The sequence below is a fragment of the Aythya fuligula genome, chromosome 3 (genome assembly GCF_009819795.1).
Source record: "Aythya fuligula isolate bAytFul2 chromosome 3, bAytFul2.pri, whole genome shotgun sequence".
NCBI lineage: Eukaryota > Metazoa > Chordata > Aves > Anseriformes > Anatidae > Aythya > Aythya fuligula.
In genome coordinates, this window is record NC_045561.1 from 48,760,949 (window position 1) to 48,776,268 (window position 15,320).

General features: G+C 42.8%; 1 protein-coding gene across 3 annotated transcripts in view; it reads left to right on the forward strand.

The window, feature by feature from the left end:
• Positions 1–15,320, forward strand: part of UTRN (utrophin) — a 366,152-nt gene that overhangs the window by 23,249 nt on the left and 327,583 nt on the right. Inside the window, exon 1 of one of the 3 annotated variants that reach the window (XM_032185294.1) lies at positions 7,856–7,964. The exons of the other annotated variants lie outside the window; for them this stretch is intronic. Coding sequence (XP_032041185.1) covers positions 7,871–7,964 — 94 coding nt within the window. The 5' untranslated portion in view covers positions 7,856–7,870. Of the gene's footprint in view, positions 1–7,855; positions 7,965–15,320 lie in introns of those variants that run through there. 3 annotated transcript variants of the gene reach the window in all.

Consider the following 15,320-nt stretch of genomic DNA (forward strand, 5'->3'; position numbering starts at 1 on the left):
GTTAAGGTGAGTGATGAGAATGAGCACGTGCCTGCTCACACCATAGGTTTAAGGCATGATGCTTCACTAGGTGACCGATAACGGTGTCACTGTAGCATCAGCATCTTTCAACCCTTAAAGTAGTTTAAAATCAGGAATTACACATATATTTTTGACACGGGATATTTAAGAGAGTGCTGTGTTGCATCACAGTAATTCTGAAGCAGAAATTGTTTGGGGACTTTGCTTTTCAGGCTTTTGGAAATGTGTGATTTGCAGGACTTACACGGGAGGACTTCCTGAAGGTTACAGTACCTGTGGCAGTATCTCAAGGTTTGCACGTAATTTAAGCTTTAAGTTCAAGTAATGCTTGGTTGTGCTGATGACAAAAACCATACAGGTGACAGGAGTAGCAGTGTCCAAGCATCGCTGTCCTTGCGAGAGGTACAGGTGGAGTTTCTGGGACGGGTGCTGAGTGACTGCAGGCTAACTCCTGCGTGGCAGTGCTGGCTTTGCTTATAAGGTTTCTGCAAATTTTATTATGATTTCTTAGTGGGTGGTGGCATGTGGAGAATAAAAGAATGCAATCCTTCTGTCCAGTGGAGCTTTGGTAATTACTCCTCCACACACTTGAGCTCGAATAGCTGAGCCTGTTGTTTTCCGTCTGACCTGACAGAAGCTTGCAAAGGGTATGCACAGAGAGCTTGCTGGTAATCCTTGAAAACAAGTGAGGATGGGAACACGCAGCCTTTTGTTGGCTTGCAGAATGGAATCCCTTATTGTCCCTTAGCTGCCTGCCCCTGCCCAGTCCTCCTCCCACCATGTTTCTGCTCTGGGTGTGGTTTGTGTGGTGGGGAGATAGGAGGGGTGCCTGCTGGCCTGGCTGTCACTTAGCTCCTCAGCTGGTGTGCAGGATGGGACAGTCCCTGGCTGCTTGGGAGCACAAGCACGGGGCCTGAGGCAGACTACTGTGTTGGGAAAGGATGCACATCTGTCCTCACGGCTGCCAGATCTCTGCCTGTGACTGTGTGTGTCCAGGAACCTCCAGAGAAGCTGTTCTGTCTTGCTTATCATTGAGCATCATTTAACTATTGGGACAAATGAGCAAGAGGTATAGTAAGATTGCAGTTAGCTGGAGGATTTACAGAAGGTTGAGGTGGAGCACACGATTTGTGTGTGGTGGTGTGTGTTTTTTGTGGAAAAGGAGTCTCAGGAAAGGAAAGTCTCACTGTGTGCAGTGTAGCTGTGCTGGTTCCTGTGCACCCTGTGCAGCCCGCCTGCCCTGAGCCAAGGAGGCATGCAGTTGCTCTGTTTGTTTATTTACTCAGATAACAGCAGTGTTATTCCAGGAGGAGGAGGGAGGCTTTCATGGGACCCTTGGCAGGAGGCAGTTTCCTCTGCTGGAGAGAGGAGAGCTCATCTGGAGATGTGTTTGTTTGCTGGTATTAACTCTGTTCTCTGCAGTTGTAGTGAAAAATGATGAAAAAGATGAAGTCCAGTAAGCATAAACAAGCCAGACTTCTCATATGAGTTTGTCCAAGCGTGCTAATGGACAAGAAGCTGCTTGGAGGAGGGCTGTCCCTGAGCTGCCTGCAGTCACCCATATATATAACTGCAGTGAGCAGATGTCTTTTTGCTTAGTCCTGTGGTGCCACTGATGGTTTCTTACTGGCTCTTAGCTTTCTCAACTAAGACAGCCTGTTTAGTTCGGGGAGCTCTCTACAACACTCCTGCTGTTCAATGATGGACCGGGAGGGCTGAGGGCTGCAAATGGCTTCCGGCATTTCTGCGGATCCCTCCTTTCCTGGGTAACACAACTTCCCATCCAAGCCTGGTCGCTGTGGGAAGTCTGAAGCACTTCAGCAGCAGTTGCTGCAGAAGACAGAACAGCTCTGTGAGGTGCTGTCCTTCCCTTTGCCCTGTGTGGCTTTTCTTTTTGGAAGAGGATGAATAAAATCCATTGTTGCACATGGGGAGGGAAGTAGAGCACCTGGGTGGGAGAAATGTCATGCTAATTCTACAAAGATGGATAATAAACATGTATTCTTTTGGTAGTTGTGACAATAGAAAAATAAATGTTGTGTGCTCTAACTGGTACAGCTGAAGAGTTAATGTCTCACAGGGTGCTATTTGATCACCCAAGTGTCATTGCAGGGCATAAAAATAAAAACATCCACCTTCTGGATGCTTGATGCTGCAGTTACTCAGGGCACTTGCTAGCCACCATCCCCTCAATCATCACTGTGACTGTACCACTGTGGAAATGCGCTTGTGATAAATTTAAGAGTGATCATCTTCCCTCCTTCATCCCCAGCAGCAGGAGGTTGGGCAGCATGGCTTTGCTTTCAGGATAAAGGCAGCATTAGCTGGTAGAGGCTTCCTTAGCTGAGGGTGCCTTGACAAACAGAGGGCCGTGGGCTTGCACATGCTCCAGAAGTGCTCCCCAGCCTTCCTCCTGTGCACTCCTTGCCCTCTGCCTTCCCTGAGGTGAAACCCAGCACCTTAGCACTGCTTTTTTTCTGGGGAGAGCTTGGTCATATTTAGGGACTTGTTCAGTTGGAAGGGACATTCAAATACCACCTAGCCCACCTCAGAGCTGCCTGCCCACCTCAGAGCTGCCCAAAGGTTGAGGCATATTATTGAGGGTGTTATCCAAATGCTTCTGAACACTGACAGGAGTGGGATGGTTGCTCCCCCTGGCTTAGCAAGGTCTGATGCTGCTCAGAGTGCACATATATGCATATAGTGTGTGTGTGTGGGTACATGTACATTGCTTCTAGTGCTTTTAGCCATGCACATGCCTGGAGGCTTTGGAGTACTCTTGTTTAATTTTATGCTGCTGATGGGACTGTTCTGAGAGTATTCTCTATCCTGGTGTTCATCTTGGCCAGCATTTCTTACCAGAACTATGCTTAACTGGACCAGAACTACGTTCTGGACCAGCATGGGTACCTATGGAAGTCTGCTGAAAATAAAACCAACCCACATAACTGTGGTTAAGAATGAAATCTTGCAGGTTTGTCATTCTTCCAGCCCACGTTTGCTAAATTGAAAACAATGTATCAAAAGATGCTTTCTATTGAAAAATCCCCATGAAATTCAGAAGAAAGTTTTGAGATGTTTCTGTTCTCGGAGGCGGAAACTGGCATTTACAAAACAAGACGCCGTCCTGTGACGGTGGCCAGCAGGCACAGGGGTCCTGCTGAAATACACATTGTGCCCCGGTGTAGTTTTATAAAGGTGCCTACAAATGAGCAGGAGCCTTTTTTTCAGGAGTGCTCAGCATTTGAAATGACAAATAAAACGTGGCAGGCAGCTGTGCCTCCTGTTGGACCTCCCCCGGCTCCTCTGGTGCTGCTGGGAGCAGAGGAGGCTCAGGGTGCTCTGTGGAAGGGTGGTGCTGCTTAAGTTTCCCAGGTATGACTGCAGTGTAACCAACACATCCTGCAGACTGATGTGCTCCAGAAATTTAACCGAGTTTACATTTGAAATGTTCCCTTCGGTGCCTGTACACGAGAATAAAGGACACTTGCCTCCATGCCGCCTGCCCTCCCCCAGATAAGAGTAACTAAAATTGGGGATGTCACACTTTATCTATAATTTCTGGTATTTCCTTCTGCAAGATGAGCCAGTTGGTTAGCTGCAGCAGCCACATGAGTGCTATTTCACAAGGGCACCATGTGTCAAGCCCAATATTACTAAAACACTGTGTGCTGGAAGTGTTTGGTGTTGGAGCCATCCGTGTGAGTGCTGTGATGGTATCAGCATGTTATCTTTACCGTGGTGCTCTAACAGCTGCAATACTCAAAACCTTGTTCCTTTTCCACAGTAGTGAGGCCAGTCCTAGTTCCGGTGCTGCAAACTCCACGTTCAACACAGTGCTTCATGCTGCCATGAACCTGCTGTGCAAAAGGGGCTGCAACTGAGATGCTAAGCACTCTTCATTACCCATCTGATGTTGCTGTTGCTGTCGGCTTCCTGGGAGTAGAGGTTAAACTAATTACTAGTTTCCATCAAGATGCACTCAAAACATTGCTTTCTGTTTAAGTTCCTGTCATTGCCTTTTCAGCATCCTTCTCTTTAGCATTGTCCTCTAAGCTCTCTTATTTGCTCACTGAAGATCCAGCATTGGGTGGTCTGCTAATTCAAAACGTGTTTGTCAGGCCAGTGGAAAAAAAAGTCTCATGTTGTGGTGAAATAAAACATCCCGAACAAAATTATGGGGTGTTAATGTCACACAGCATGAGGAATGCTCAACTAGAAGCTTATTATAGCAGCATTAGGAGGGGTAGGGCTGGAGAGGTAGCTCAGAAACCCTGCAGAAGCGTGCTGTGTCTCTAGGAAGGAGAAAAGTTCTTGGCTCTCTTGCGACAGAGTTCCTCCTTCACCTTCCTTCTCTGTATTTTCTTGTTCTGCCCATAAGAAATCCTGACAGTTTTTTCCCTCTTTTCCTCCTCCATAAAACCAACCTTTTCTTGCAGACATGTCTGGAAGGGTGGAAGTTCATAGAAGTGTTAACCAGGCCCTGCTTGGAACAAAGCTGGGAGGAGGGAGGCCGTGAAAACAAAGCCAATTTCCTCTTCTCCATGTCAAGGCATTCAAGGCTCTTTGGAAGGCTCCCCAGAACCAGATGGCAAGGAAGAAATGGAAACCAATCTCATTCTAGACAACTGTATTGCTTACGGGGAATTTTTGTAATTAAAGGATGTTGTCCTCTGCTCCAATTATTGCATGCAACTGTGAACTTGAATTTCACTGTGAATCTGGTGCTGACTTTGCTGGGGTGGCATGGAGAAGTGGTCTTGGGTATTTCCGAGCTCACCTTCAAATGAATTTATGAAATTCTTTTTTTCCCTCCCTCTCTTCTTTCCCCCCTTGTGCCTTCTCTCTTCTGCTTTCCTGCTGCATAGACTGGGCTGTTGATGTGTAGTATTTCATGTGTGACGTGTGGCATTCAGGCCTTCTCTTCTGCAAGGTCTGAGTCGCCATCTGAGCTGCAATTCTGAAAACTGTCAAAGTTAACTTGTCTTGTGTTGAGCCTAGGCTTATTTTTCTCCCATGTTTTGTAATACTCGGGTAAGCATAAAAGCATGTGATTTCTCCCTACTAAACTTTTGTTTAGGCTTGACTCTACATTTTACTTCTTCCTGTAGTTTCAGCTGGTCTGTTTGGCTGGTCTTTTTTATCTTACATGACGATAAGAAGACTAGGCAGACAGCCAGCTGCTGTTGAACTATAATAGAGTCGGTGGTATGTACAAAATTTGATTACTGCTGTCAACACAGAGTGAATAAAAGAGAGCACATACTCTAGGCAGAGAGCTGCTAAATAAATGGCCTATTGAATTCAGTAGTAGTAGGAATAGGCCATCTCCTAATGAATGAAGTGTTTTATGGAGAGTGTGTGTGTGAGTGTGTTGAACTCTTGAGTTTGTTTAGGAAAACAAAACAAAAAACCAAAACTCTTTTGCCTTCTTCTAAGATTGCTTTCCCGAAAAGCTCCTATTTCTTTCTTGCTTATCGCCTCTTATGATTAACGCATGGATTTCACACCCAATACTTCAGCCTTTGGCAGAGGCTGTAACCTCATGTTTTAAAAAGCATCTTAAAAAAAAAAAATAACAAAAAAATTGCCATCCTAAAGCTAACTTCTTTGTCTGTAGAATTAGTAACATGATTTCACATCAGAACCTATCTCTGTTTAGGCAAGGCGTTTTGTTTAAAATGAAGAATTTAAAACAAAACCATTCCCTCTCCGTCCCCGTATACTTTTTTTTTTTTTTTTTTTTTTTTTTTAAGGTAATAAATATTCTCAGTGTATCTTCTTATTGAAATGTTGGATTTTTGGAATAAAACTTGCTGTTAGATTAAAGCAACTTCTCTAACATGTGGTATGTAACTTGTAGTGGCAGGCAAAGCTCCAGAGTATAAATACTTTGGAAGATCTCTGGTGAATCAGTGGCTTCCCTCAGCCCCTCTAATACCTTAATGCTGAAGCTCAACAAGTGATGGAGGCTCTGAGATGGTGTTGGTCTCACAGCCCTCGCTGGCTGCATGCCTTTTCTTTATTGAGGAGTGGGAAACCTCAGTGTTGTAATGATAGCCAACTCCTGGAACTCATGCCTATCTTTCCATCTTGGCAAGTGCCTGATGGAGAAGGTCTTGATTTGGTTTGGGCCTTGCCTGGGAGGAGGAGGCAGGGCCTGTCTGCAGTAGGTGAGATGAGGTATGGGATCAGCAGCAGGGCTCTCCTAGGAACTGCAGACCAGCCTCATCAGGACCTGAAAAAACAGAGTTGAGGGGCTGTTGGTAGTAATTCTAGCATGTGTGGATAGCTTCCTGCTAATTGTCATCGTGTGCTTGGTAGAATTGGTGATGTATCTTTCTTGTGCTTTTGAAGTGCTTTGTTATAGTAAGGTTGAGATCTGTATTTGCTATGGCAAAATAAATCATCTTTGTTTTGTTTCAAAAATAGGAATCTTAGTTTTAAAACTTTATTACCTTTTCACGTTGCTCTTGCTTGCATGGTCCACAGAAATGTTTGGATACAAAAGTCTGATTTAGCCCCATGAATGTACGATTGTCTTTGTTCACGGAAACAAAACTCTTCTTGTGTGCATTTTGCAGTCTTCAACTTTGAGGAATTCTTAAAATTGGAGGGGGGGAGGGAGCAACCCCACCCCATAAAATAAAGCAAGACTGATTCTTGCCCCAGTAAACTTAGAAAAATACTGATTTTATTTATTTACTTAAAATTTCCTCCCCTGTCCTCCCGCCGTGTCTGTCAAATATGTGATGGTGAACTGGATCGTAAATAAGAGAGAAAAGCTGCAATTAGAACAGCCGTCACAGCGGAGTATACCAATACAGGCAAATCAAACAGCACTTGTCTTTCTGCTGCTGAAACCAGTTCTGTGCACTGCTCTTCCCTGAGTGTAACGCCTGTACTTCTGCTATATTTAACCTCCTCTTGTATTACCTTCTTGTGACTATTGGAGTTCTGTAGAGCTTAATATCCACAAATGTAAAATTTGGAATCCCATGCCTTTCAAAACTACAGGATGGAAAGTCCTCTCCATCTGATTATAAAGTTGACAACAGGATGTTGAAGGTCAAGGGATTAGATTCCCCTTCCGTACCGACGGTAAACGCAGTTTAAAGGCCCATTGTAAAATAACTCTGGTGCTGTCGTAGCCTTTTATTATTAACCTCCTGCTCTGGTAGGCTGGGGTCCGTCTTGTTTGGAATCACTGCACAGTGGAAACTGCATACCTAGTCACAGTTTGTGATTCTTGCATCCACATGGAGGTTATCTGTGGGACTTCTTATGCTGAAATCTGGCATTAAAGTCTTCCTGTGATCCCTTGAAGTACCATTAGATGACATGGCTGCTCACCTTGCAGACTGGTTCTGGTTTCATGTCCTATCAAGCACGTGGGGAAAAAAGTGTTACGGAAATATTGCGTGCTTCTTGCGAAGTAAATGCTAAAAATATTTAGGGTTCTTAAAATAAGTATTTTTGAGCAGACGGGTTGAACAGAAAAGGAAAATTGCCACCTTCTTTCCTGTTTTCTGCACGTAGGACGTGACTTGTCAGTGCTTGAAAGCTGGAGTGTTCTGTTTTCATAAGGAATAGCAAAGTGGTGTGTTCATCTCTTTTTGAGGAGAAATACCTTAATTCACTTGAAACTTGTTACTTGTTTATATGTAGCTTTTAGAAAGGTTTGTTTCCTGGATGGTTTCAGTCACGGTGTGGCTGAATGTGTCAAACCCTCTGAGGGAAACCAACGCTTCCCTCCCCCTCGAATCCCGGCATGCAGTTCTGGTGCGGGTGTTAGTGTGCACTTCCTCTCCATCTTCACTTTCCTGTTTTTCAAAGACCGAGCTTGATCATGAGTGTTCAAACAGCCAAAAAGGTTGCGTGGAAAAAGTACAAGGTTGCTGTGCCTCGGGACACTGACACACAGACCTGTTATCCCCCGCTGGGTGAGTGCATGTTTAAGTGTATTTTCAGAGCTCCGTGGATGAAAGGATCCAGCCACCAGGGTCTGTTCTTATCTTCTGTACAAGCTACTTTGACCAATTTAGCTCAAGTTTGCTGAATCTGACAGGAGCAGGTAGTCGAAGGCATGGCAGGAAACGGTACAAGGGGAAGAGTCCTTACAGTCTGTTTTGTTTCTGTGGCACTGCTCCACTGCGAGCACTGGGAGACCTGTGCCTGCTCTGCACCTACTGCTGCAGGACTTGCTTTGTAACGCTCGGTGTTCCCTTTCACATATAAGATGCTGACTGTCGTGGTGTAAGTCTTAATGCAGTTCTCTTTAAGTGAAAGTCTCAATACCCCTGCTTTTCTTAACTTACATGATGTTATGGTGATTTTAGTATTCAATGGTATTTTTTTATTCTCTATAACTCTGCTTACTGTGTTTTTTGGGACTTCCATACTTAAAACAGTTCCTTCAACCCTTTTTTTTCAGTTTAACTTTAACTTTGGTGACGCCTCCAAGGATCTATATAATCTCTCTCTCTCTCTCTCTACTTTTTTTTTTTTTTTTGGGGGGGGAGGTGCTTTGGAGCAAAAGAAATTGGTGATGTTTCTCTTTCCTGTTCTTTTTGCCATCCTGCTTTGGGGCAGAATGGGAAATATGCTCTTGAGATGCAGTAATTGACAGATGGGAGCTGATTATTTTGTGAATTGTTGTCAGAACTTTGCCGGTACAGAATTGACCAACCCACAGAGAACTTGGTCCATTTCATTTGACTTGACTTCTGGCATGACATATGTACGTATGTAAATATGTATATATATATGTGTGTTTGTTCGAAAGCTGGAGTCTGACTATGGCTTTATGCAGCAGGAAAAGCAATGTCTTAAGATATAGCAGCAGAATGTCTACTTTTAAATAAATAAAACGATGGGCTGAGATTCTGGTCTTACGTGTGCTTGCAGTTAGAACAATGAAGTGTGTTTGGATGTATGCCAGTTGGGTTGAGATCAGGAGCTATTCTCTCATGGCCCAATCTGAACTTCTAGAACTGAAAAAAATGTGAAAACTCCATAACTTGGGTGGAGTTCCTTTGGACAGTGAATCTGGAGAGCTCGTTACATTACAGGTTAGAGAGATCTGGTGTTCTTCAGAATCTCCATATATTCAACCTGCTAATGAGGTACAACTTTAGTTGATTAGTTTTGTATGCAGATAAGATAGTGATGTTTGCATGCTAGGCTAGTGTAAAACTCCAAGGTAAAGAGATGACTGCTGTTTTTTTCCCATGCTTTATATGCTCGAGCAGGCAGTGCTTAGTGACTGTTTCTTAAGGCCAATGTACCTCCCTGTGAGCTGAGAGCCCCCTGTTTTTAAAAGCATGTATGTTGTGGCTGCTATATTGCAATTATATCTTTATATATAATTTAAAAGTGTATATTTTTATATAAATAAAATATATTTGCAGTCAAACATCATTTTTTTTTTTCTAAGAAAATCCCTATACTGTAATGGTTCAGAACTTTCCATAAAGCGTGGGACTGTAGACCTGCTTTCTGGGACAGTGATGTTCTTGAATTCGGTCATCTGCTCATTCTCAAACACTTTTTTTCACTCTGTATTTGGAGCACTTGATAGACTTGTGTGTTTGGGCAATTGAATTAAAAATGAACGGAGAAGAAGAGAGCAAAATAATCTGAAAAAAGGTAGAAGGTGAGATGTGTGGAAGCAACAACTTGGAAAAAAACCTGAAAGTAAAAACTGAAATCTCAATATGGGGCAGGGGAGAACATTTCTCCAGGTTAGAGAGGATAAATATTTTAATAAAGCAGTTCAGGAACTATATTCAAGCAGTCACTGTTTCTTCTTCATTTCCATCAATGTTCACGTAAGTCCTGAATGTAAATAACGGGGACACTTGAAGTTTAGGAGGCACCTTGTGTGCAGCTCTTTGGCTAGAAGTTAATGGAGGTTATTTGTTAGCTCGTAAATACAGTGTTGGCAGAGGTGCAGCCTTGGTCTTGCTGGTTTGTTGTTTAAATGCTGCAGATTTCCTGAACAGTAAGAAACGTGGGTGGGTGAGAATTGGTGGGGCTGGTGGCAGGGAGGCTGAAGCTCTTATCTGGTGAATTGTGTGAACGTGAATGCGTTAGTTTAGGTGAAGCCTAAATGGGTGAGAGTCTTCTGTCCTCTGGAGTCTGAACGGCATGGGAAAGAGCAGGGGAGGCTTCTCCCCTGCCTCCGACTTGATGTGGGTAAAAAGGATTGTGATTTCTCCAAGGACTCTTGAACCCATATGGGGTCTTTTTTGTGAAACGGTACTAAATGCTTTGGAGAATGGTGCAGGAAAGCCTGTAGTGAAAATTATAGCATTGTCTCTTTCAAATGAGCACGTTAAGTTGGAGATTTGGTTTGTGGCCTGAAGCATACTAAATATTAACTTCTGTAATTGGATGTCCTTATTTATAAAGGTCTAATCTCTCCTAAAAGCCTTGAAAGCTCTCAGGTCAGTGCTGGGAGTGCAGTGGCACAGGTGGGCTGCGTGGTGCCTGGCTGTGGCCAACGCTGGATCTTTATCTGAGGGGGGGAATGAGAGAAGGGCTCTCTCACTTTCTTCACCTGGCCAAGCAGGTGGTCTCTCCTGTTCATTGCCACCCAATGCCATGGGAAAGTGTTCTCCTTTTTCCCGGAAACTGTTCCAGAAAAACTGGTGGGCTAAATTGTATTTATCTATGCACACCGTAGCAGTGTAGCTGCATTTCATGTGATGCTTTTTAAAACTTTTCTTCCTGCCTCAAGTGCCTTGTTGTCTAGACGACTGTCACTCCTCCATTTGTGGGGAGGTTCTTTATCTATATGAAGAAAGCAGGAAAAAGTTGCAAGTGGTGTGAAACTTTCTGAAAATGCATTGCCCTTTGGCACTGTTTCTGTAAAATACCAGCTCTGGAGGCCAATACAGCAGTCTGCAGTAATTGAATGACCTTTGTTACTGATACCTTTTTTCATACTGTTGTCAACAGAAGTAAAAGAGATCAGTTTACTTGTTATTGTATGAGCTGTTCTGGGCAGCTCCCACCCCCTTTATTTTTTATAGCAATGGGAAATAATGGCAATGACACAACTGAGGTGTTTTGCAAAGTAATAGCTTAGATGTTTTCTGCGTGTGTTTAATTGTGCATTTAGTTTCTGTTAACAGTTGGGTATCCCTTCTTGATCAATAACCTCCCTTTGGAAATCCTAAGAGCACTAGGTTACACATTAAAAGCGTTAAAAGCTTCCTTTCAGGTGGGAAGAAGTTTGCGTTCTCACAGGATAGATGCACTGATAGCAGCTTGAAATGATTTTTATCGTGAGACTGTGAACTGTTACAACAGCAAGAATATTTGCTGTATTGTTCATGTTACTGTGAGCAGTTGCAAAGCTCTGGGTTGGTTGGTTTGCTTAGCAGAGCTGTGCTGGAGGGTCGGTTTCAAATTTGCTTTATTTAAAGCAACTCTGGCTTTTGCACACATGGAAACTGTATATTTCTTGGCAGCAGGTGATGATGAATGTGCTTTGAAATACAGTGTAGTTTTAGATGAAATGCACAAGAGCAGATAGTTTTCATATTGCATAGTCTCATTTTGAGTCTTCACGTGAACTGTTTTTAAGGCTCGGAAGGACTTTTTCTCTTAGCTCTCTCCTCTTCATATGTACATTAAATTAAGTACACATGCATACCGAAAAAGTGGAAAATATTTCTGTGTTTTCTTTCTTATAGCCCAGTCAGCTCAGTAAGCTGCAGGGGAGTTTTCTTGCAGTTGGATGCAGTCCGTGCCCCTTTGCATTGTCGGATGCAGTTGGTGCCTGTGACTCACTCTTGCCGTATGGAGAAACTGTTCCTCTCGCTAGTGAATAATCTGGTGTTGGTTCGCTTTTATGTTTTCACTGAAATGTTCTGACCCTTAACTGGAGGGCTCCATATGCTTCCTGTTCTGGTCCCTTATGAATAGGGCAGGAATTGGCAGGGATATGGTCTGCTATGTGACCTAATTTGTGTGGCGTCTGGGTGGAGTGCATTGTAACCGTCACGGAGCGAGGGGCTGAGAAAGCGAGCCGCAGTAATTCCCTCGCTGATCCTTCCCGCGGATAAACAGCGGGCTTGTTGTACAAGGGAAGGAGAGGCGTTGTCGTTTGACACTTGTTACGTGCTGAGATGAATTTTTAGCCGAAAGTTCAGACGAACAGCAAAGAAAATGGCTAAAAGATTCTCCTCTCCTAAAACTTGGAAGCAGCGGGTGTGGTGGCCGAGTTCGGGGTGGTGTGGAGCAGCAGTCTGCAACTTTCCCCTCGTGTCCCCCCGGATCAGAGCTGGCATGCAGCAGCAGTCACTGATAGCTTTTTGTAGCATTTGGCAGTTAAAAGAGCTCGCACTATCACTTCAGACGGCAGCAGCATGGTTGGATCCGTCTTTCACTAATTGTGGCTTTCATACCGCACTGATGGAATATCTCCTTTTCGTTGATGTAAAGCACCATTCAGGATTGCTTAACTACACTTGGGTGTGATTAACTTGAAATTAGGACCTGGGAAGTGCTAATTTATAGTATGTGGATGCATTATTGTGTTGTATGCCTGGAATAAAAAGTGGGCTGGGCAGATACTGGAACTGTGGCCATGTTAGTAAAAAATCACGTATTTCCAGGAAACTATTTGAAAGTGGAATATTAAAAAATATTTTTATTTAGCTGAGACTAACTTCATAAAGAGTGTGTGATGATCAGGCAGGTCCTGTCCGAGTCTTTCTCCTGTGTTGGTGACTGACTGGTCCAAACCCAGCACTTCTGTGGGATTAACTGAGCTGCATGTCCATCCTCACACTGATGCTTCAAGACGACCTTCCTAAGGCAGAAAGAGATTCATGCTGTGTGTGTGTTTGTTTGTTTGTTTTTGAGTTGGTGAAGCCAATCCTGTAATACTGTTTACTTTATTTTTTTCAGATGTGTATTTCTAGTCCAGGAAAAGTATAGCTCAATCATTTTCAGCTTCAGATTGTTTTAAAAGGTTCTTAGCTGGTTTAGTGTGCTGCGACACACGGTATTTTTAAAGCAATTCACAAAACACTTTGCACGCTACTGAAATCAACTTCTTGCCCCAAGCTCAGCTATAGTAAAATCAATATTTACTTGGCCTGTGTGACCGAAGTCTTTTTATATATGAGGAAAATATTTACTTCCACTGCTGTTTTTAAGGTAGCAAAGAGATGATAGTCTATATTTTCTGAAAGTAGAACAATAGATCCCTCTAAATAAAGGACCAATGAAACCATATTATCTTTCATAGAGCCAGTCTCTATGTAGATTTTTGCAAATTTCTGTCAGGCACACCACTTTCTAAAAAAAATAAATAGCTTTTGCTTATCCACGTATAACCCAAAAAGCAAATAAATATGATTATATTTCAACAACTAAAAATATCATAAGCCTGGAGTCGAATATCTGAAAACTAATCATTGTAACTAAATAACATTCATTTTCTTTTCCTTGATTTTCTATAATGTAGGTTTTGCTTTGTATTTTTCAACCAAATAATTTGCTACTAAATTTTGTTGTAGTTTTCCTTTCAATGAAAGAATGTTATAAGCTTCAGTTTCCTTATGACAGATTAAGATAGAAGACCATACTCTGGAATTTTTAGCACTTTGTAAAAGAAAGGCAAAAAATGCTGTCAGTTGATGCCTCACCATCATCCCTGTATCTGTTTTCTTAAAATCTCATGTCAGCATTCCTTATCTAATCTACAAAAAGTAGCTTAAAAAAAAGTTCCAAGTGGGGGTTATACAGATAATTTTCTTGTGGGGACATGCCTCAACCTTTTGTTTGGCAACCTTGAGTCTCTCACAATGACCAAGCTTATTTGACAGTGTCCTGGTTTCAGTTTAATAAATGAGAGAATATTATTGATGAATGTCAGTATCAAATGATGGCTTATTCGTAGTGTACTTTGTGGTAATAAAGAAGCAGTAAATGCTCTGTACAGTTACAGAAGCAAGTTTTATTTTATTTTTTTTTTGAGCTGTAGGCAGAGCTGATCATACCAAAGTTAACATTAGTAACAAGAGTTGCAAGTGATAACACTAAGGCAGGATTATACCAATTGCATTGCACCTCTGACATTTTTAGTTAGTCTAATGTGGTTTTATTTTTGTCTTTAGTGTAACCAAGCAGTATATTCTTGAAAATAATCAGTCTGTTATAAAAGTAATTATTTTAACCAAGTCTTTTTTACTGGTATTGCAATTGAAAGAGAAAGCAAAACATTGCTGGCCAAATAAGATACATAGTCATCTTGTGATATGTCACTTTGGCAATGGATGAATATCAGAAATCAGCGCTGTTTAATTCATTGCTAGGATCAAATGATTTATGGGAATGACAGTGTGCAATACTGTAATGCACTTTGCGTGTAGAACATCCATCTTTTTTTTTTTAAACTTCCTTAACAATAAAAACATCTTCAAGAGTGGTATCCTGAAGAGTTGAGCTGAAATTATTTTATGGCCAGGTAAACCGTCATGCTATCTTATCTGACATTCTTCCCTGAGCTATGGAGAAACATTTTTCTGTATAAATAGCAGTAAGGATGCCTTGCAGCAGTTGATGCTGTCTTTATTAACTGCAAAACGGCTTTGTTGTTCCACCCTGTTGTGAGTGGACCTCGGCCAGCAGCTATGCACCCACCCTGCCGTGCTCTTGCTCACTCTCCTCAACAAGACTGGGGGAGGAGAAAGATGGAAAAGCTTGTGCGTTGAGATATCAACAAGGAGATAGCTTGACAGTTACCATTGTAGACAAAGTAGACTTGAAGAAAATTGATTTAATTCATTGCTAATTAAAATAGGGTTGGATGATGAGAAAAAAAAAAAAAACAACAAAAAAACAAATAAAATGCCCTCTCCCTACCTCCCTACTTCTTCCCAGGCTCAACTTTGCTCCGCTCTTTCCCTCTTGTCTTCTCTTCTCTCTGAGCAGTCCAGGGCGATGTGAAAAGGTTGGGATGCATCACTCCATAGCAGTTCCTCACACTGTCCCCTGCTCCAGTTGGGGTTCCTCCCATGGGATGCAGTCCTTCAGCAAATGGCCACCACGTCCTGTGTGAGGACCTCCCATGCAGGCAGCCAGCCAGCTCCACCATGGTCTTCTACATGGACTGCAGGGGAACTTCTACTTCAGCACCTGGAGCACCTCCTGCCCTCTTTCACTGGCCTTGCTGTCCTTGGGGTGGTTTCTCACACTATATTCCTCACTCCTTTCTGTGCCTGGCAGTGTACGCTTTCTTAAATACCTTTCCCAGGTGCTCTGCCATGTTGTCTGCTGCG